General features: G+C 34.3%; 2 protein-coding genes across 2 annotated transcripts; one reads left to right on the forward strand and one right to left on the reverse strand.

The window, feature by feature from the left end:
- Positions 1-4,251: 4,251 nt before the first annotated feature.
- On the reverse strand, positions 4,252-10,186 carry LOC115701235 (uncharacterized). The gene is made up of 13 exons (XM_030628983.2): positions 9,587-10,186; positions 9,184-9,326; positions 8,929-9,045; positions 8,455-8,569; positions 8,108-8,245; positions 6,503-6,598; positions 6,300-6,413; positions 5,952-6,020; positions 5,803-5,873; positions 5,630-5,723; positions 5,001-5,129; positions 4,790-4,879; positions 4,252-4,674 (listed from the first exon to the last, which is right to left on the reverse strand). The coding sequence occupies exons 1-13, from the start codon at positions 9,968-9,970 to the stop codon at positions 4,582-4,584; spliced, it is 1,653 nt and encodes a 550-aa protein (XP_030484843.1). The 5' UTR covers positions 9,971-10,186; the 3' UTR covers positions 4,252-4,581.
- A 3,932-nt stretch (positions 10,187-14,118) lies between these two features.
- Positions 14,119-19,544, forward strand: LOC115696754 (uncharacterized). Its single transcript, XM_030623641.2, has 2 exons — positions 14,119-15,409; positions 15,754-19,544. Exons 1-2 carry the CDS (start codon positions 14,119-14,121, stop codon positions 19,542-19,544), a joined length of 5,082 nt encoding a protein of 1,693 aa, XP_030479501.2.
- The last annotated feature ends 2,355 nt before the right edge of the window (positions 19,545-21,899 follow it).

The following is a 21,899-nucleotide window of genomic DNA, read 5'->3' on the forward strand; positions in this document are numbered from 1 at the left end:
TAGTTGTAGAATTTATAGAGGGAGCAACAAATTAAGGCATCAAATCAACCACTACTACCAACTCCTCTGTATATACACACCTAACATGCATGGGGTTAAGGGTAATAAGACTATGTCCAATATTTGTCATCTCTACTACTCTTTTTGACTCCAGAATCCCCTATTATATAATTATATATATATATGTTATATATGTACATGTCACGGATAATGAAGAGAAGTGTTTTTGGTATTATTACCTGCTTCAATTAATTGAAACACTTTGTCAATTTATATGTGCCTTCTGCTTCGTTGTCCTTTCTAACTCTAGCTTTGTCCTAGAAATCATGAATGGATTTGTTGATTTTGGTTTGCCTCTTTCTTAAAAATACCTAATGAGACTTGTATGTAGCAAGTGAGGTGTAATATAAATAAGAACTATTAATTATAGACTAAATATATTGTCCCACAAATGTAAAAATGTTGAACTATTTATAAGAGCAACTCCATCTATTATCGATTTGTTTTTGAGATGAAACTCTATAATTCGTCATGGTTTTGTGCATTCAATCACATCTATTGTCAAAAAAGAAATTTCCTATAATGCAAAAGACACATATTCTGACCCATCACTATGATATTTGTCAAGAACAAATGAAATAGCAAAGCTTTAATATAATGATTACAAAAATATGCCTTCCAACAATACATACAATAAATGCTCCATTACTGTTGAACTATTGAAATACGCATGCCCATCACCAATTTTTTTTTTTGTTCTTTTATATTTTCATGATTCAAAATCCAATCTATGACTATTAAACCCACATATAATAGTTACTTAAAACCCTAATTCATAATGGTGAACACTACGTTACGTTTTTGGTTTTATTTGTTTATTTTTTCCCCACCCGAAATTCTGAAAAATAGAAATATATAAATTTTGTTATTAAAATTGATACTTTGAGATGGTGTGAGAACTTGATTGCATGGAAAAAAAGAAAGAAAAAAGCAAGAGTAAATCACTTAACAATATTCCTTCAAAAAAAATTTATCACTTAACAATGGTCTAAAATCTTTCATAAAAACGCAAAAACAATGGAAAACGATGTTTTTGCGATGAAATTTGTTAAATTTTCGGTGATATCATTTTACTCAGATGTTAATTTGAGGTGATTTGTTTTTAGTTTTGAAACTTTTTTCATCGAGATTTACACATTCAAAATCAAAATAGGTAGAACCTTAAACTAGTGTATAAAAACTTAGTAAAATCTTAATTATTTAGATATCAATCTTCATTATGTTGTCATATATATATAGATATTAATATGATAACGTCGTTAAACATCGCAAAATCAAATTTTATCACAAATTATCGCAAAATCATCATTTTTGGCAGTGTCGTCAAACATCTTTTTATTTATTTATTTCTATTTTTATGGCACAATTGTTAAAATATCGATTTTCACTTTAAAAAAAAAATCAAACTTTTTTGCACCACCACTAGACTATTAAAGGGTCCATTTTAATTAAAAAAAATTCTGTAATATTCTAAGTTTTAGACTTGAATAAAAAAAATTATATTATTATTTAATTTTAGAAAAAAATAATTCATGTCACTTTTCATGTCCAGGAAAATACCCCATATCATATTCAACAAACAGATATTCACATTTCATAGTCATAGTCATAGATAACCTTTTTTCTTGCAATAGTATCTTAATAACCTCTAATTATATAGTTAAATATAAACTCGTATTGAGTAATAATCTCAAATTATACTGAACCAATTTACAAGGGCTTTCCACTCTACCCTTTCTCATATTGTTGAGAAAGACATTTTTTGCCTATAATTATCAAGCATGGTATATTGGGTATTAGAAAGTACAAAGCCTCATCTATAAATGGTGACAACTCGTCCACTCGAGCCCGTCGAGGAGTAGGAGGGGTATGTCTACAATATAATTATAGAAAAGGGATTATTTCACAAAAACTTAAAAACAACAAAAAAAAAATTACAAAAATACGGTTTCACGAAATTTTAAACATGAAAATTTACACAATACACTTTAAAATAGTTTTTCTTTTTTACATTTTTACAAATTTTATTATTCATATTTTTACTGATTTGTACTTTTTAACGTTATTTTCATATTGTTACAACGTTATATTATATTTCTGCAACATGTAAATAACAGTTTTTTTAAAATACTTAAAAGCAACGATCTATAAGAAAAAAATTCCGTAAAAATGTAAAAATTGCTATAATTCTATAAAAACGTAAATATTTGATTAATTTGGTGTATTTTTGAAATAATCTCAATAATTATCCCCCAAAATTATCTGTTCATAATGTAATCAAAGGATGAACATAAATCAATTAATCCAATTACAACAAACCACTAAATATTAGATATCCAATTATCATTGAATCAGACTTTTTTAAATATTTAATTGAATTGGATAGTGTGAAAAAATATCCCAAAATCAAATTGAATTAATTAATATTTTTATTTGGTTCTGAGTAATTTGATATTTTTATATTTAAAATGTATATTATATACATGAAATTTTACTTATGTAATCATTATTATTATTTTTTTTAGATTGAATAGATGTTATCCAATTCAATGAATATTGAATTTAAAATATTAAATAGATCTCATCTAATTTAAAAAAATTTAAATTTAAAACATTAAATAAAGGAAAATTTACATGATATACTAACTTTTGCTATTTTTTTACAAAAATACTGTCAGGCGGTATTTTTTACTTTTTTACTGTATTTTTTTATAAGTTTCATACTGCAGTATACTGTGTTAAATTTTCACTGGTGTTCTACTGGTGTTTTACTGGTGTTCTACTATTGTTTTGAGTTGTCTTGCTTTGTGTTTTACTGGTGTTTTATAAAAACACAATATTTTTAAAAATATTTCCGTATGACAGTATTTTTATAAAAATTAACTCAAATTTCAGTAGTTTTATAAATTTCTCTAAATAAATCTAAATCTCTCAATCTATTAGATATAGTGTACATAAAATACATTAGAATATCCAACATTCTATTGAATTAGATTGGTTGATTGAAACTAATTAGACCAATCAATTAACAAATCCAACATCTAATATAATTATTGAATGTGATCGAATGAACACTCTCGGTATAATCCGCGTTCTTCAGTTAAAGCATGCAAAGATTTATGAAAAATCACTATAACTGATTTCATCAGCCCGCACGTGTCGCACTGTCACCTACTATCTCTAAAACGGTAACTGTGATTTCATTTTCAACGTACTATTCATGGAAATAATTAAGCTTAAGAATTTTGCTGCCAGCGTCCATAGGGGTGTGCAAAAAGTCATCCAATCCAATTCCAATCCGCACGATCCAATCCAATCCAATCCGCAAAATGCGGATATCCGCACTTGTGCGGATTGGATTGGATTGAAACAACTAAAATCCGCACTTGTGCGGATTGGATGTTGTTTGACCTCAAAAAGTAACCGATTCAATCCAATCCGCACTTAATTATATATTTTTAAAAAATTATAATATATAATATATATTAATTAAAAAAAGACACAAACTTTTAATTTCTTAATCTTTTTTAATAATATATTGAGTTGGTGTATTTTATTTATGTCATAATAAAAAACACAACAAAAATAATTCTTATTCACATAGACACATATATATAAATTTAAATATATATACTAACTTATTTATTTTATTTATTTTAGTAATAAATACATATATACTTTAGTATAAATCTAAAGATAAGTACATATATATTGACATATGTATATTGGTTTGATTTGTATATAAATAAAGATGGAAATAGATTATTATTGGAGTTTAAGAAACATTAATTTTTTTTTTTAATTTTTTTTCTATGAAATATTAAATAATTTATTATTAAAAAAATAACCGATCTAAAATAACCGATCCAATCCGCACTATTGCGGATCGGATTGGATTGGATTTAAACTCTTATGCGGATCGGATTGGATCCAAAATATGAAATCCGCACTTAGTGCGGATTGGATGTATGAACACCCCTAGAAATAATTAAGCTTAAGAATTTTGCTGCCAGCGTCCATCCTCAAATTAAAAGCAACACATAAGACATAACGTTGGATAACTCAACCTTCACCAGATAAAAAAAAAAAACAAAAGGCAATTTTTTAAAATGGAATAGAAGGAATTTATCAAAAGAATGCTAACCTGATTATTTCAGATTTTCTAGCTACCTACTTTTTCAGAAAATGATCTTTTCATCCATACTTGATGCAGCTCATATCATAAATTAATAATGCATTTCAAATTTTACACTTTATTTTTGCACCCCTTTCCTTGTATTGGAGAGATCAGGTACTGAAAAACCATTAACATTACAACATATGTACAAAATGATAAACCATTACAGCCATTTACTTTGGAAGAGCATCTCTTACGCTGCACCTGTCAAATTCGATTAATCTGCCTTATGATGAACATATGTTTTTTAACACCAGCTAAATTGAATCAAGGAACCTGTGCGCAGAGTAACGATTTAAGACCCCTCATCCCATACTCACGCTCATTCGAGAAAAAAACTGAAATCAGGTAATACAGTGTTGCCTCATAGGTGTGAGTAGCCTTGCAAATCGAAGAGGCACGTGTGCCTTCACTAATGTCCCATTCTCCGTGTATTCCTGTGAATTTTTGTTAATAAATATTCGAATTGAACAAAACACTTTCTATTAAGATATCCCAAGTTCAGATCAGAACAAAGCGAGCTCACACAGACAAAACTACATGATTACTTACAGTTCTCTCTACCATGCCAACCTGATGTACAGTACTTAAAAGCTCCCCTTTCTCAAAAGGGATCAAGGCTTCGATCCATACCATAGTATCCTGTTGCAAATTGTTTTTCAAAAAACGACATTACCACAAATGAAATAAAAAATTACCAATTTTTAGTTATGAAACGAAGTCAAAATAAATTTTGCAAGCGCATCAAGGTTAAGCAATCTACCTTTAATCTATCCTGGACTGCATTACAGAACTCAAGCAACCCTTCACCATTTAAAGCAGACACACATACTATATCACCTCTTTTCTGTGCTTCTAACTTTAATTTTTCAGGATTGGCAACCTTATCAACCTGTCATCATTCATATCATCATACCAAGTCGCAAGATGCAATATATTACGGACATTTTAAATACAATTATACTCAACCTATAAGCCTTCCAGTGCAACTTGATATTCAAATAAAATAAATAAATCAACGCATGAAGTATGATCAAGTAGCCAAATCTACCATATTTCAAGCATTATCACCAAAGAGTGAGTTTTACTCCTGAACCAAGTTACCATTCAGGATTAGTATTAATTGATTCACAAAATTTTGAGTTTTTAATGAGTGCTTTCGGTGATATGTTCATAGGTTGGAAGATACACTAGCAAAGTGGTGAAGTTAGAGCAGTTTGGATTTTTTAGTATACATATAGCCCTTGGACACATATATTCTCCAGTTTCCCAAAAGAAATGGGGTTTGGAAAATTCACCTAACATGAAACTACATGTATTCTCTAGTTTCCCGAAAGAAACTAGAGCAAAGGTATTAGCACCTAGGAACATACATTTTAGAGATCATTATACCTTGTTCCAAACAATCAATTTTGGAATTGAGGAGACATCCAGATCCGCTAAAACTTTGTCTACAGCATCTATTTGTTGCTGGGCTAGAGGATGGCTGGAGTTGACAGAAAAAACAAATAAGTTCTAAATTATCACCCGAAACATGTCTTTTTGACAATTTTCCAAAATTGTACCTGATGTCCACTACATGCACTAACAACGATGATTCTGTTATCTCCTCTAGTGTTGCTCTAAAAGCAGCAACCTGAGAAAAGAGAAGATTTAATTCCAGTTGAAAAGAGAAATGATGGTGAGAAATTCATCGCACAGGAAAGTATCTTACCAAGGTAGTAGGTAATTTTTGAATGAAACCAACAGTATCTGTGAGCAGAAACTCTTTCCCGTTCTTCGTCTAGAAAGTGGGACATTGGAAACAAGCATCTTTATTAAAGGTACAACCAACTAAAATTACAACTACTAAAGTGATTCTAAGATATAGATTATAGGCTACATCAATTTCTAATAGATTGTCAAAAGGTACATATTTTCAGTAGAAAGGGGGGCAAGTGGTAACTCTAAATAACTGCAAAGGAAATCAAAGCTTGCTTCACTTATTCCTCATTGAAATTTATTGGACATATAATAACACTTTGTAATGTGGTGAAAACAAGAGTTTCCTGATGTAACTGACCTGAACCCTTCTAGTAGTTGGATCAAGGGTTGCAAATAATCGATCCTCAGCAAGTACATTAGCTCCAGTCAATTGATTTAGAAGTGTGCTCTTTCCAGCATTTGTGTAACCAACCTAAAGTCTTATGTCAAGCATTAGATGACTACAAATATTAGGAAGGTACAATAAAAACATTGCTACCCAAGATTTGTGCACATACATACCAAAGACACCACTGGGACGGGTACAGAAGTGCGTCGAGTTCTGTATTGCTTTCTATGTTTTCTAACAGATTCCAACTCCTTCTTGAGCACACCAATCTAACCATCCAAACATGCTTTAACAGATTATACATATGGAGAAAACAAAGGTTATAACTGAAGCATCTTGAATATGTAAACTATTTTGCAGTCTAAAATTTGTTAGTAAGCAGGCTTAACTAGGGAAATTTGAGTTTCTATGCTGTCTAGTATGCCTTATTAAAAACAACATAAGAAAATCAGCTTTTTTCAAATCATGGGACATAATTGCACTCACTAAAAGCCCCCTCTTCCATTTCTCAAGCTCTCTTTCTCTCTATCACAATGGCATAACCACCACCTCCCCATGGTGGGAAAGTACTACTTCAATTCTTTATTGGTTATGGTTGTTTCTTTTTTTTTTTCTCAGATCTAAATCTCAGAAAATCTACAGAATTTTAATCAAGACAATGCTTTTGCGATGCTTAGCAATGATTCAGTGATGCTCTATAGATGTTCCCAATTTTCATTATTTTTGAGGTAAGAAACGATGCACTATGTTCCCATGAAACTTGAAATTGGCCTAAAAAAATCAACTTTTCCATGGGAGCACCGTAAAAGTGTATGAAAACGGGAGCATCACTAGAGCATCTCAAAATTATTAAAAAAAATCAGAGGTTAGATCTGACCATAAAAGAAAAAAAATGAAAAAAGCAAGCAAAACTCATAGATGTAAATGTGTTTGAAACCTTTAAAATTAGTGTTTTAAGTGAATATTTTGAGGATCTAAGTTTTGAATTTCATTCTGACTAATTTAGAACATTAAAAAAATATATTTATATATAGGAAGCAACGAGGAAAGCATAATTGCCTGTGGTGGGGTATAGTCTAATTGAGGCACTTAATATTATATGTTTTTTCATGGCAGTATTCATTCTAAAAATTTCTGACTGTACTCAAATCAATTCTCAAACAGTTTGTTGCAAACGTGCTTAAATTTTTTCATTTTCATATGCGTGGAAAACAATTATTTACACCCTGCTTTGGGCACTTTAAATCACTAAGTTGTCCATAACTTTTTAAAAACTACGAGTACAATGAATGCTATCATAATTTATATATATATATATATGAATATTTATATATATTAGAAGTGTTTCATTAGACCATGCCCCACCTTAAGGTACTTTTTTACCCCATTAGAGTCGTTCCCTATTTATATAAATTATACATAGGTATATAGGTGCTTCAATGGTGATATGAGGTGGCGAGGATGATATTAACAGCAGTGGTAGCTGGGCCACTTTGGGGAGGAGGTGGTGGTGCCATAGAAGTAGAGAGAAAAAGATCTTAAGAGACGGTTTGTGTGAGAGAGAGAGGGGGGACTTATTATTGGGATGGGCAATTTTGTGCAATGTCTAGAAGAAAAAAAACAAGCTTATCTTTGGTGATAATTATAAAGGTTGGCCTGTTTTGTTAGTAAGGCATACTAGATAGCATAGGAGCTCAAATTTCCCTCAGCTAAAGGCTGATTTACTTATCCTATTCTATGCAAGGGACAGTTCTTGCAACTCCATCAAAGTTACTTACTTGAGTGCGTAAGATACGTTTGTCCACTTCAATTTGTTTCTCTCCCATCCCCTTCACCTTGCCTCCTGCTTGACGCTCAAGATGAGTCCACATTTTTGTTAATCGAGGCAATTGGTATTCCATTTGTGCCAATGCTACCTGAAAATTTATAGAAGTCAAGGGAAAACTTTATAAATGATTTCACTTTTCAATTCTCACACATAAATTAAGAACCCCAAAAGAAGAAGAAAAATACCATACTAACATGACCCCATCATCCTCAAGCTTCTATCATGCCAAGTTGTTGGCAAAGATTTCATATGCAGATATCTTATTAAAATTAACCAAAAGGATACATATTAGCTTACCTGCAAAGCTGCTTCATGAGTTGCCGCACGCTGATTAAAAATATCTAGGATGAGGGCAGTGCGATCACAAACTCTTACATCTCCACCAAAACACTTTTCCAAATTGCGCAATTGCCTATTAAGATAACATTTCAAAATAAGAAAAAATAGACATTTATACATATAGTTAATATTGACCTACAAAATACTAGTTAAAATTTAGTTGAAGTTAACAGGGAAAACAAAATTAACAAAAATCCATGCTACTTCCGGAAAAGTCAGAATAAGAACCGCAGCTTCAAGCTGAACGAAGAAACTGCTAGATATAATTAAAATTTTCAGTAATCTTTAATCAAAGCTCACATCAATGATCCCAATTTCTCAAATTGTTAAAGCCTGGTTAGATATAATTACCATTTGCATAACAATTAACAATGATGTAAAGATACATACAATATCCAGATTAACGATGGTAGTTAAGAATAATGTCCTTACCCTGCTGATAGCTCATCATCAAATATTACAGTCTCGGTGTCCAAGGCACGAATAGCAGTCTTGATTTCTGCCACCTTGCCAGATCCAATGTAAGTCCTTGGGTTCGGAGAAGCTAACCTGTATAGTGAGAAAAAATAAGATGTAACCACACAAAAACCATTAGTTACCAGTATCCTGGCACATACAATTATGTGCAAACGACCCCTATTCTGAAGACAACAACAGCTATGCTAGAGCTCAGAATCAGATACTTGCTTTTGATACGTGGAACCAACAACCATAAGCCCTGCGGTGTCTGCCAACTGGGCCAGTTCCTTCAGTGATTCCTCTATGCCAAAGGAGTACTCTGTATCACCTTTGCGCTCAACGCCAACAAGGTATGCTTTTTCTTCAAAAACCTGAAAGAAAATAAGTTTCGTTACTCTGTCAAGGTAGGTATTCAAGATAATAATTAACAAGTTCACTCAAACTCAATCACTAACTATCAGCGCGAAGCATTCAAATTACCAGACTACCACTGATTTTATTCTATCAGGAATCTCTAATCTACATGATTCATCAATAATACAACACAAGCAGTTTTCTTTGCCTTTTATCTTTTTTTGGGTCTCTCCCCTAGGAAAACACACATAACATAACGATAAATATAGAAATTGACCTCTCTTCCATTCCGAAGCTTAAACCTGTTATCTAATTCATCATCTTCCTCTGTCTTCTTCTTAACTCTAGGCAAAGAAGTTGGGGCCTTATCATCAAATATATTATCCTCTTCCGCAGCTCCATCAAAAACACTAAGAACTTCCTCGTTTTCTTCAGTGGCGGTCTCAACCGGTGGGGTGGGGGGCAAAGAAAGGTCTTCCGGTGAAACAAGCCCCGGACCTTGTCGGAGAACTGTGGGGGAAAATCTAGGTGAATCAATGGAGGATTTTGTGAGAAAAGTAGGGGAAATGAAGCGGTTAGGGTTTGAAGTTGAAGGAGGCCATGGAAGAGAGAAACGGTTAGAGGTAATGGAGGGAAGAGAGGTGAAGAAGCATGCGGTCATGATAGAGGAGAGAAATGGTTACTCAGTGTTGTGTGTGAATGTGAAACACTCTGAATGTCGTTTTGAAGTTCCTTTTATACGGACGTTACTTTAACGGCTTTACCACCCCAAATAAATATGATCATTGTTACAAATACTATTGTAAATACAGGTCAGATTTTTTAACACAGTACGAAATTAGCACAAACTACAAAGACACGAGTATGATTAGACATAGAGAAATTTGATTTTCTATACTTAGAAAATAAAAAAAAAATTTCCCTAAACCAAAAATTTAAAACCTAAAAAAACTATTCATTTTTTTTCAAAACCCCAAAAATACCCCCCTCACAATATTCTCTCTCTCTGCATCATCTCTCTCTCCCTCTATCTCACACCCGAACCCCAACCCCTCCCCCCCAACGCCGATCACCACCCGAACCCCAACCCCTCCGACCCCAACGCCGATCACCACCCCAACCCCAACCCCTCCGACCCCAACGCCGATCACCACCCCAACCCCAACCCCTCCGACCCCAACCCCAACCCGAAAGAGCAACCCCAGTCCGACCCCAACCCGTCCGACCCTCTCTGAAACTTTTTTTTTCCTGCGATTTGAGAGAGGGAGGAAGACAGAGGTCCGATGGTCGGACCTTGGGGTCCGATGGGTCCGATTGGTCGGACCCCACCGGACCCCAAGGTCCGACCATCGGTGTGAATTTTTTTTTTTTTTCTGCGATTTGAGAGAGAGAGGAAGAAAGAGGTCCGATGGTCGGACCCCATGGGTCCGACCAATCGGACCCATCGGACCCCAAGGTCCGACCGTCTTTTAAAATTTTTTTTTTCCCCGCGATTCGAGAGAGAGAGGGGAAGAGAGAGGTCCGATGGTCGGACCTTGGGGTCCGATGGGTCCGATTGGTCGGACCCCATCGGACCCCATGGTCCGACCATCGGACCTGGGGTGTGGGATTCTTCAGACCGGCCGAGATAGAGAGAGAAAGAGAGATGCTGTGAGAGTTTGGGGGTATTTTTGGGGTTTTCAAAAAAAAGGTATAGTTTTTTTAGGGTTTAAATTATTGGTTTAGGAATCAAATTTTTTGATTTTCTAAGTATAGAAAATCAAATTTCCCTAGACATATGGGCTTGTGTATAATACGGTACAATTATAAATTGGCACGAAAATTATGTACTTAAGCATGACACGAAACGAGAAACACAAAAACTACATGTAAGCATGAATTCATTAGTTTGAAAACACGGTAGGCAACAAGCTCAAAAAAGTATGACACGAAATATTAAAAAACCTTAAAATTTATTATTATTATTATTAATAATAAATATGTATTTATCAATTATAAATAAGTTAAAATAATAATAAAATTTATATATAATACTGAACATTATAGTTCTTTAATTAAAACTATTAGAACTCTAAAATTATAATTATATATCAATTTATTTATAGAGTATGATTAAAAATTTGAGTTTTTATAAGTAAATATTCAAATTCCAATAATATTGATATCATTTTGTTTGGGATAATATCATCTTGTAGACTCAACTAACTATATTAATAATTCAATTAGAATTTGAAAATAGATTATGTCTTATTTGAGAATCTTCACCAAATTTTGGTTATTTTGAGAAAAAAAAGCGAAATAGGAATTTATTTGTTAATTAGTATATTTTGTAGGTCTAATTAATAAATATATTTAAATTGTATTTTATTTGATAATTATTTATAATTATTAAAATAAAATTGATATTTAAATAATTAGATGAGATAAGTGGTAAAATTAAAAAAAGACAATCTAGTTTCATTAGTTGAAATAAAGTAAGAAAAATCCAACTCTAAAGCCCATTATAGAATTCGGTCTAGAGGATTAAATTTAGCCCAAGTCTTTATTTAAGTCAATCTCATCTAAACCCAACCCTAAATAAATGTCTATACAAAGAAGAATTGAAAAGGCTAATGTCACATCTTCTTCTTCTCTTGATTTTTGAAATTCACTAAGAAAAACTCTCTCAAATATTGTTCAAAGATGTTTGAGTATCCGCCCACACTATTCACGTTGATACTCAAGCCTTTGTAGAAGACTATGATGAACACAATCGAATGAGGAGAATATTTAGGTTCAAATCTTGAGTATACTCTGCTACAAACAAGAATCAAGGGTTAGAAATCTGAACGGAATAAGACATAATATTTCGCTACACTCAATGTAAGGTATTCTATAATCCCTTAGGTGTTTATATTATTATTTTAGGTTTTCCATATTAGGGTGTCAGATTAGTTATAATCCAACATACATGATTAGTACATTAAGATCCTAGTAAAGATATTTCCAACAGTATGTACTTGTGTAACTAATGAGTTGCTCATTGTAAAGAATGAGGTGTTATTGGTTGTTGTTGTGTTATTGAGCATGTTCACACACAATGAATACCTTATAAATTCAAGTTCTTCCAATTTTAGTTATATGTAGAAGAATAAGCTTGGATCGCCCTTTATCCTTAACGATTGGTAACCTTCTTTCACTTGATATTTCAGTTGCGGTTGAGTGTTGTCTTGGTTGGATTCTAGCACTTGTTTTAACTTGTGTACAAGTTCTTCATATTTGCAATCCCTTGAGATGAATTTACCACTAACTTCGTAATTTACATAATCCATTCTTTGATCAAACTGCCTATTGAACTGTATGAGAAATAGAACTGCTTCTGTTTCCTAAAATTTTGAAAAATTTAAATATGGTCAGCCAACTATGAGAAAACTATTATGCAATTAGAACTCAGCAAAGCATTGAAGATATAGACACAACATCAGCTATTTATATAATACATATGTCGCCAGACATCTATTTGACAACCAAAAAATAACTAATAGCAACCTCCACTTCGTAATAAAAACAAACTTACCACAATAAAGTTTCCTCTATATGAGTCATGTATTGCCAATTTTGAACCCTAATTTATAACATAATAATATTTTAGTAGCACAACTATTAGACAACTGATAAACAACGTAGGTGCAACTATGTATGAACAATGTGAATGGACAAACAAAGTTTTATTAAACTAATGAACAATGACTTGTACGTTAAGAATATCACATGAAGAAACAACTATAAGAACACTGTAAACCAACGTGAACTCAACCAATATTAAAATATGAAAAATTGACCATATTAGATTTGTTTTTTTATGAGAGCCTTGTGTTGGATTGTCTATATGAAATACTTGTAAATAAACTAAAATTATTGTAATATTATCCGTTTGTAATTAGTTTTATGGAATTTGAATGATGATTCAGGGTTGAGTTTATGTTTCAAATTAGTTTTTTTTTTTTTTTTTGCATAATCGTTTATCAATCGGTAATGGTTGATTTTTCGGTTATTTTATTCTTCTTCTCAGGTGACGTCGCCAATTAATGGTATTTTTTTCATCTATCATCGTTGATTCATCGTTGTCGACCTCCTTTCATTGCAGAAAGGATTTGTTTCTCTAATGTGTGGATCATGCAATGTGAAGGTGAGTGTAAGATGTATTTTTGTTATTTTTTTTTATTGGGTTGTATAAATATTTATTTGGTCAGCCCATAATATTTGTATAATATTATTGCCTTTTTTGGCCATAACAAAAAAAAAAAAAACAAAAAAAACTCTTTTTATTTAAGATATATGAGTCACACTTATAAAAATAACTTACGACATAAATATATTTATTTTTAATACATTAATAAGTTATTCTTTTGCTTGTGTGTGTGTGATTTAATGGTGTAGAAAGATTTTTTTTTTTCAATTTTCTTATAAAATGAATCATATATTGAACCAAATGAAAAATAAAGAAATGTGTAAAAATAAATTGATTAATCATTAGAATTTGTGAGAGGGGCGTAGTTATTTAGGGATGACTGATGAGAAGAAAACTAAAAGTATGACGACGAGGTGCTATCTCTTACAGTTCTTTCGATGCCGGTAGATAAATAATAATAATAATAAAAAAAAAGAAAATGGTTCGTACATTGTTGCTATATTTATTCTCTTTTTAACTTAAATTCTTTCTTGTGAAAACTTTCCGATTCCGGTTTGGGTCGGGTGAGTCTTGTCTTGTGACATGTTTGAGAGTTAGTATTTGTGTTTGTGCGTCCGATTACGGTTGTTTATGATCTAATGGCGTCTAGTAGTAGAACTATGGAAGATTTGGGACATCAATGGGCTGATCTACAAGTGGAAGATGAGAATGAAGTGGGGCTTTTATTTGATCAGGAGGAGGTGTTGGTTGATGAGTTTGATGGGAGGTGGTGTTTAGTCGGGAAATTACTATCTGATAGGCCGGCTGATTTTGACTCTCTAAGGAATGTAATGGCGTCTTTGTGGCGACCGGGGAAAGGGATGTACGTCAAAGAGTTGGAGACTAATCGGTTCTTGTTTCAGTTTTTCCACGAGGTGGATATTGGCAGAGTTTTGGAAGGAACGCCATGGACGTTCAATAAAAGTCTGCTGCTGGTTGAAAGGATACAGGGAGGGGAGAATCCTCGGACTAAATCGTTAAATAGCATGGAAATATGGGTGCAAGTTTATAACCTCGAAATCGGTTTTCGATCGGACCGTGTGTTACAAGGAGTGGGAGCGTACATTGGTAAATATGTGTCTTCTTGTCCGAAAAACTTTGCTGGTATTTGGAGAGACTACTTCAGAGTTCGAGTGCAGATCAATGTAGAGAAACCATTAAAACGGAGAATGCGTATCTATAAAAACAAGACGGAGTGGTTCTGGGCTGACTTTAAGTACGAGCGGGTGCCAACGTTTTGCTTCATTTGTGGTACAATTGGACATTCGGAAAAATTCTGTCATCGGTTGTTTGATGAACCGATCGAAACAATTGCCAAACCTTACGGGATGTTTATGAAAGCTCCAGACAGAAGGCAAGGAAAACAAATCGGAGCTAGGTGGCTTAGAGATAACATGGGCCAACCGATGGGTTCTTTTGCCGGCCAGAGTTCATCGGAGAATCATGGGGAAGGTGGAATCAATCAGAATCGGCCATTAAGGGATATTATTATGATTGATGGAGTAGATAGTGGAGAGAAATCAGGGGATACGAATGTGGAAAGAAGGCAGGTTAGAGTTGAAGGAAAACAAGGAGAAGATCAAGGGATATTTTCTAAGGAGATAAATGAGGAAAGTAATGAGATCATAGCACAAGTGGATCTCTTTGCTACTGATTTAAAGAGGCGCCGTATAAATGGGGAAGGTCAAAGTGAACAATTAATTGGGAAGGAGGTGGGACCAGATCTGGTACTTGGAGAAAGTGAGAGACCCATCAATGTGGAAAGTAGGCCTTTTGAAAATGTCATTATTAAAAATGGCAAAGAAATAGTGGTGGACCGTGGGCTTGTTTCTAGTGTTGAGGAGGGGCTTGTGCAAGTGGACTCTGATGCATGCATGGAGATAAATAATGGTATTTTTCCAAAAAACGATCTATTGGCGGGTACTCACTTTGGGTCCCGCCAGCCATTATGAGTCTTTTAAGCTAGAATTGCCGAGGGCTTGGGAACCCGAGGGTGGTTCAATTCCTTAAGGAAATTATTTTCCAAAAGAAACCCAAAGTTATTTTTTTGTGTGAGACAATTTGTAAAACTGAAAAAGTTCATATGCTGAAAAGGATGTTGGGCTTTGAGGGCAGTTTTGTGGTGGAGGCACGGGGGCATAGTGGTGGCTTAGCAATGTTGTGGAGTAAGGAGGAGGAGGGTAAATTACTAAGCTTCAGTCATAACCATATTGATTTGGAGGTCACCATTTAAGGCTATCCTCAATTTCGAGCAACTGGGTTCTATGGAGAGCCCCAAAGAAGTCTTCGGCCAAATTCATGGCAAGCTATTCGACAACTTTCGGGTGAGTCTTCTTTGCCTTGGTGTTTGTTAGGAGACTTGAATAATACATTGAACCATAGTGATAAGAGGGGAGGTCGCCCTTACCCGAATTGGTTACTTACTGGCTTCCAAGATGTTGTTTCGGAATGCCATCTAATTGACATGGAGCTTCGTGGTCATCCCTACACTTGGGAGAAAGGGAGAGGTACGGATCAATGGGTCGAGGTAAGGTTGGATCGAGCTCTTATTTCTCATGATTGGCAAACATTATTTCCTTCGGCTTTTCTTGAAAATTTGGAGATTACAGTGTCGGATCATTGTCCTATATGGGTTAATCTTTCCAAGTCAAAACCGGTGCAAGTTCATAAAAAATTCCGTTATGAGAACGCGTGGTCTCGTGAACCGATGTGCAGACAGATTGTACAAGCTAATTGGGAGGATAGTTCAATTCAGTCTTTACATGTCAAGTTGACTTCGTGTAGTAGTGCTCTTGCTGAGTGGGGTAGAGACATCACAGGGAATTTTAATAAACAAATTCGTCAATGCAATAAGGCTTTGAAGCTTTTGAAAGGGAGAAGAGATCTTGTGTCTGTATCGCGCTACAAGGAAATTCAAGCTCAGTTATCTGAAGTTTTGTCAAAGAAGGAAGTTTTCTGGAGGCAACGGTCTAAGCAATTGTGGTTACAAGCTGGGGACCAAAACACTAAGTATTTTCATGCTTGTGCTAGTACTCGAAAAAGAAGTAATCAGATCGATAGACTAAAGAATGATGATGGTTTATGGGTCGACTGGGACAATGGACTTCCGGATGTCATGAGAAGATATTACACCGAGTTGTTCACTTCATCTTGTTCGAACTGGCAGAGGGTAATTGACTGTGTGGTCCCTCGTGTGTCTGAGGATCAAAACCGAGACCTGTTAATGGTGGTGGAAGAGGAAGAAGTTCGAAGAGCGCTTTTTCAAATGCATCCTGATAAATCGCCAGGCCCTGATGGCTTTAATCCTGGTTTTTATCAGAAGCATTGGGATATAGTCGGGAAGGACATTACAACTTTGGTTCAGCGGTTCTTTTCTTGTGGTGAGTTTCCTGATTACCTTATACATACTAATGTAGTGCTTATTCCGAAAAAGTCCCATCCTGAAAGTATGAATGAGTTGAGGCCGATTGCTTTATGCAATGTTACTTACAAGATTTTATCAAAAGTTTTGGCTAATAGACTCAAAGGGATTCTCACTCAAGTAATTTCAGAAACTCAAAGCCCTTTCTTACCTGGGAGGCTAATTACTGATAACATTTTGATTTCGTATGAGATAATGCACTATCTCAAACGTAAACAAAAGGGTAAACAAGGCTTTATGGCAATTAAGCTGGACATGAGCAAGGCGTATGATAGAGTTGAATGGGGTTTTTTGGAAGCTATGATGAAAAAGTTGGGATTCCATGATCAGTGCATTCGCTTAATTCTGAAGTGTGTGAGTTCGGTAGCCTATAAGTTTGTAGTAGGAGAGCATGAGGTCGGTCCAATTGTCCCTTCACGAGGCTTAAGACAAGGTGATCCACTATCGCCTTACTTGTTCCTTTTGTGTGCTGAAGGATTTTCTGCTCTGCTGCATGACTTTGAGAGACGGGGTAAAATTCGAGGTTGTAAAGTGGCTAGGGGAGCTCCTTTAATATCACACATGCTGTTTGCGGACGATAGTTACATTTACTGTCAGGCCTCAGAGGATGGAGCAAGAAATGTGGTTAGTTTACTGGATCTCTTTCAAGCAGCATCTGGTCAACAAATCAATTGTCAGAAGTCTTCCCTTTTCTTCAGTCCGAATACTAGTCATGATGAGAAAGTCCGAATTTGTACAATGATGGGGATTCAGGAAGCAAATGAAAATAGCCTTTACTTGGGCCTTCCGAATACACTAGGCCGTAATAAGACTGCAATGTTGGGGTTCTTGAAAGATAGAATGAGAAAGAAAATTCAAAGTTGGGAAGGGAAGTTTTTATCAAAAGCTGGGAAAGAATTGCTTATCAAAACAGTGGCCCAATCCCTTCCTAGTTACGCAATGAATGTCTTTTTATTACCTGTGGAGACTTGCCAGGAGATGGAACAACTAATGTGTAAGTTTTGGTGGCAATCTTCTACTAAGAACAATAAAGGCATACATTGGAAGAGTTGGGACAAACTTACCATTCACAAATCTAAAGGGGGTATGGGCTTTAGAAACTTTAGAGATTTCAATCTTAGTTTATTGAGTAAGCAAGGTTGGCGTCTCTTATCTTTTCCGGAATCTTTGGTAAGTAGAATTTTTAGAGCCCGGTATTACAAGAATGGGAATTTTCTCTCGGCGGAGCTAGGTGGTAACCCGAGTTTTGTTTGGCGCAGTATTCATGAAACTCAAGATTTGGTGCGCAATGGGGTAAGATGTCGCATTGGCAATGGGACTAAGGTGAACATTATTCGGGATCCGTGGCTTCCCGACGCTGCAAATCCAATTGTTACTTCCTCTCATCCGGCCTTATTGGATAAAAATGTTAGTGTGTTGATGGTTCCTGGAGAGTTAGCTTGGGATGGAGACTTGGTGCGAGATTTGTTTAACAACAGGGATTCTAATTTAATTCTTAGCATTCCCTTATCTTCAAGTCGGATATGTGATTCCTGGTTTTGGAACTTGGAAAAGACTGGGCACTTTACAGTTAAATCAACATACAGATATTTGCAACTGAATAAGGAAGCCGATGTTAATTTAAATAGCTCAGGGGTGTGGAAACTGATTTGGAAATTACGTGTTCCTCCTAAAGCTAAGGATTTGTTATGGCGAGCGGCTTCAGATTGTCTTCCCACGAAAACAAGGCTCCAATCAAGACATGTACCGATACAAAGCAATTGTCCCAGGTGTGTTAATCAACCCGAGACTCCGTTTCACTGCTTGGTTGACTGCCCTTTTGCTGCACAATGTTGGAACTGCAGTGGTATCACGCTAAATATTCAGGGTTATGTTTCTTTTGCTGGTTGGTTGGAAGCTGCATTTGATCGAATTGATGCAGCAACTAGAGAACAAATCGCCGTGACCTGCTGGGCGATTTGGAAAACCAGAAATGACCTGGTTTGGTCTGAGAAGGTGTCTACAGCCGAGAGTGTAGCTGTTCTTGCTCAGATTACTCTCTCGAATTGGTCTCAAGCTCAAGACAGATCACTCGTCCCTCTTCCTGCTTATCTCTCTGCTGCAGATGGCTCGGATACATGGCAGAAACCAGCTGCTACATCGATAAAAATCAATGTTGATGCTGCAATTTTTGACAGCAATGGCACATATAGCTTTGTGTGTGTTGCTCGGGATGCAAGTGGCCAGTTGGTGGAGGCTATCACATGTTGTAGGGCTGGTGTTGTTCAACCGGAGATGGCTGAGGCCATGGGGGTTCGTGAAGCTCTCAGTTGGATTAAGAAGAAGGCTTGGCACGGGGTAGTTGTGGAGTCGGATTGTCTTTCGGTGATTCAAGCAATTCGTAGTAACCTTCCTTTATTATCTTATTTTGGAAGTGTTATATCTGATTGCAAATTGTTATTGGAACAAATTGGTGATGTTTCTATTTATTTTATTAAGCGGTCTGCTAATAGCGTTGCTCACTCCTTTGCGAGGGCTTCCTATTTTGTTGCTGATCGTACTCTCTTAAGCAATGACGTTTCTACTGATTTGCTTCATGTAATCATGAATGATTGCAATTACTAAAGTTGATTACTTTCTTCAAAAAAAAAGTATGACGACGAAAAAAAAAAGGGCAAGTTTTAGATTTTTTGGAAACCCAAAATCAAATTTGGTAACTATAAAGATTTGATATTGAATATATAAGTTGGGTATATCTTCATAAGATATTATATATATTATTGCAAATATTAATAAAAATAATATATTTCTGGGGATATGATTTTGTCCCGTTATTGTACTTTCACGGATTGTAATCCGTGATGTACGACAGCCGTCAGATGAGGGAATTATTTGATCTGACGGCTGAGATTGATCTAGGTGTAATTAGGGTTAAAAAGTAAAAACGTACTCTGACACTCATTTAATGTACCCTGAGACTCATCTAATGTAACACGGAATACATTCCGTGAAAGTACATTGCGGGACAAAATCATATTCCTATATTTCTGTTATGATACCCATTCAATTTTATATGGTATAATAATCTTTTCATTTTTTTTTATTGATATCATATATATTTAATAATTTACTTATACATTATTTTATGGTTCTTTCATAATAATAAATTTTATTTTCCTTCTCAAAAAAAATAAATTTTATTTTCATTAAACATAAGATTTATGATGCCTAAAGCTTTTAGCTTTGATCATTCGAATGAAATTATTGGAAAATACATCAAAGCAATAAAAACGTAAGATTGTGTTTAGTTAAGAGAAATAAAATATAAAAATATAATAAGAATGAGAATAATAAAAATAGGAATTAAATAGAATAAAAATTACAAATATATTATAAAATAGGGTAAATAGCGGCATAAGTACCCAAAGTTTTAAGTTTGTAAGCGGCATAAACCCAATGTTTATTTTTAGCCGCATAAGTACTCAATGTTTGTAAAACTATAATTTTCCTCTAGTTTTGTCAGTATAAACTCCGTTTTGGATTTATTAAATGAACATTTGGAAGTAACTGATACTACATGTTTCTGTCTAGACCGAATGATGAAGAATCTAGACCTTATATGTGGTATGTTTAAGAAAATAACAGAGTTTGTATTGACAAAATTAGAGAAAAATTACAGTTTTACAAATATTGAGTACTTATGCCGCTATTTACCCTATAAAATATTATAATTTAGAAAAAGAAAATAGATAAGATATGAGAATTCTCTAAGTATTTTATTTCAATGAGTGATCTCTTATTTATACAAACATGAGAGTCAAAAATTAGTAAACGAAGAAAAAGAGAATATTAATTATAATTAATGGTAATAAATAAAAAATTTGGACATCCATATATTTATTAATATTTATAACACTCCCACTTAGATGTCCATAATAACTGCCTCATTAAAAACCTCACCAAGAAAATCCAGTGTGACAAAACTCGATCAAGGGAAAAAGTGCAGCATGAAATTACTCTCCCTCATTTTGGCATTCATGGAGATCTTTTAATCGACGCATTCTAATCTTGTGGATCATTATCTCAAAAGTTGATATTAGTAATGACTTTGTGAATAAGTCTGTAAGATTATCGGTTGTTCGAATTTGTTGAACATCGATATCACTATTCTCTTGAAGATTGTGTGTAAAAAAAATTAGTGAAATATGTTTAGTTCTATCTCCTTTAATGTAACATCTTTTAAGTTGAACGATGTAAGCATCATTATCTTCATAGAGAATTGTTGGTATTTCTTTATTGGATGTTATCCACGTGTTCCTCGAATATGTTGTGTCAGTAATCTTAACCATACACATTCTTGACTTGCCTCATGATGAATTACAAGTATCTCAACATGATTTGAGGAAGTAGGCACCAGAGTTTGCTTTGTTGACTGCTAGGATATAGCAATCTCACTACAAGTGATCAAATAGCAACTTTGAGATATGACTTTATGTGGATTAGATAAATATCATGCGTCTGCGTAGCCAATAAATTGTGACCCATTAGAATAGAACAATCCTTTATCAATAGTACCCTGGAGATAGTGAAGTATGTGCTTAATCCCTTTTCAATGTCTATATGTTGGAGCAGAGCTAAATCTTGCTAACAAAATTGATAGAGAAAGCTATATCAGGTCTTGTACAATGAGTAAGATACATCAATGCTCTTATTGCGCTAAGATATAGTACTTTTGGACTAAGGAGCTCTTCATGTTCTTCTTTAGGTCGAAAAAGATCTTTTTCCACATCAAGTGATCAAACTACTATTGGGCTACTCAATGAGTGTGATTTATCCATTTAAAACAGCCTCCAAATCTTTTCAGTATAAGTTGACTGATGAATGAAAATTTCATTTTTTAAATGCTCAATTTGTAAACCAAGATAAAATTTTATTTTTCCTAAATCTTTTATTTCTCTTTCTTTAGATATTTCACAGCTT

This window comes from Cannabis sativa, chromosome X (genome assembly GCF_029168945.1).
Source record: "Cannabis sativa cultivar Pink pepper isolate KNU-18-1 chromosome X, ASM2916894v1, whole genome shotgun sequence".
Taxonomy (NCBI): Eukaryota; Viridiplantae; Streptophyta; class Magnoliopsida; order Rosales; family Cannabaceae; genus Cannabis; species Cannabis sativa.

What these genes read in the sequence shown, in the direction of transcription:
- LOC115701235 (XM_030628983.2), bottom strand. Translation starts at nt 9,970, where the DNA reads ATGACCGCATGCTTCTTCACCTCTCTTCCCTCCATTACCTCTAACCGT. An exon ending in AATTGATTGTTTGGAACAAG is followed by an intron (nt 5,130 to 5,629) that starts GTATAATGATCT and finishes GAATGATGACAG; the next exon opens with GTTGATAAGGTTGCCAATCC. An exon ending in CAGTCCAGGATAGATTAAAG is followed by an intron (nt 4,880 to 5,000) that starts GTAGATTGCTTA and finishes AATTTGCAACAG; the next exon opens with GATACTATGGTATGGATCGA.
- LOC115696754 (XM_030623641.2), top strand. Translation starts at nt 14,119, where the DNA reads ATGGCGTCTAGTAGTAGAACTATGGAAGATTTGGGACATCAATGGGCT. An exon ending in ATGCATGGAGATAAATAATG is followed by an intron (nt 15,410 to 15,753) that starts GTATTTTTCCAA and finishes TCACCATTTAAG; the next exon opens with GCTATCCTCAATTTCGAGCA.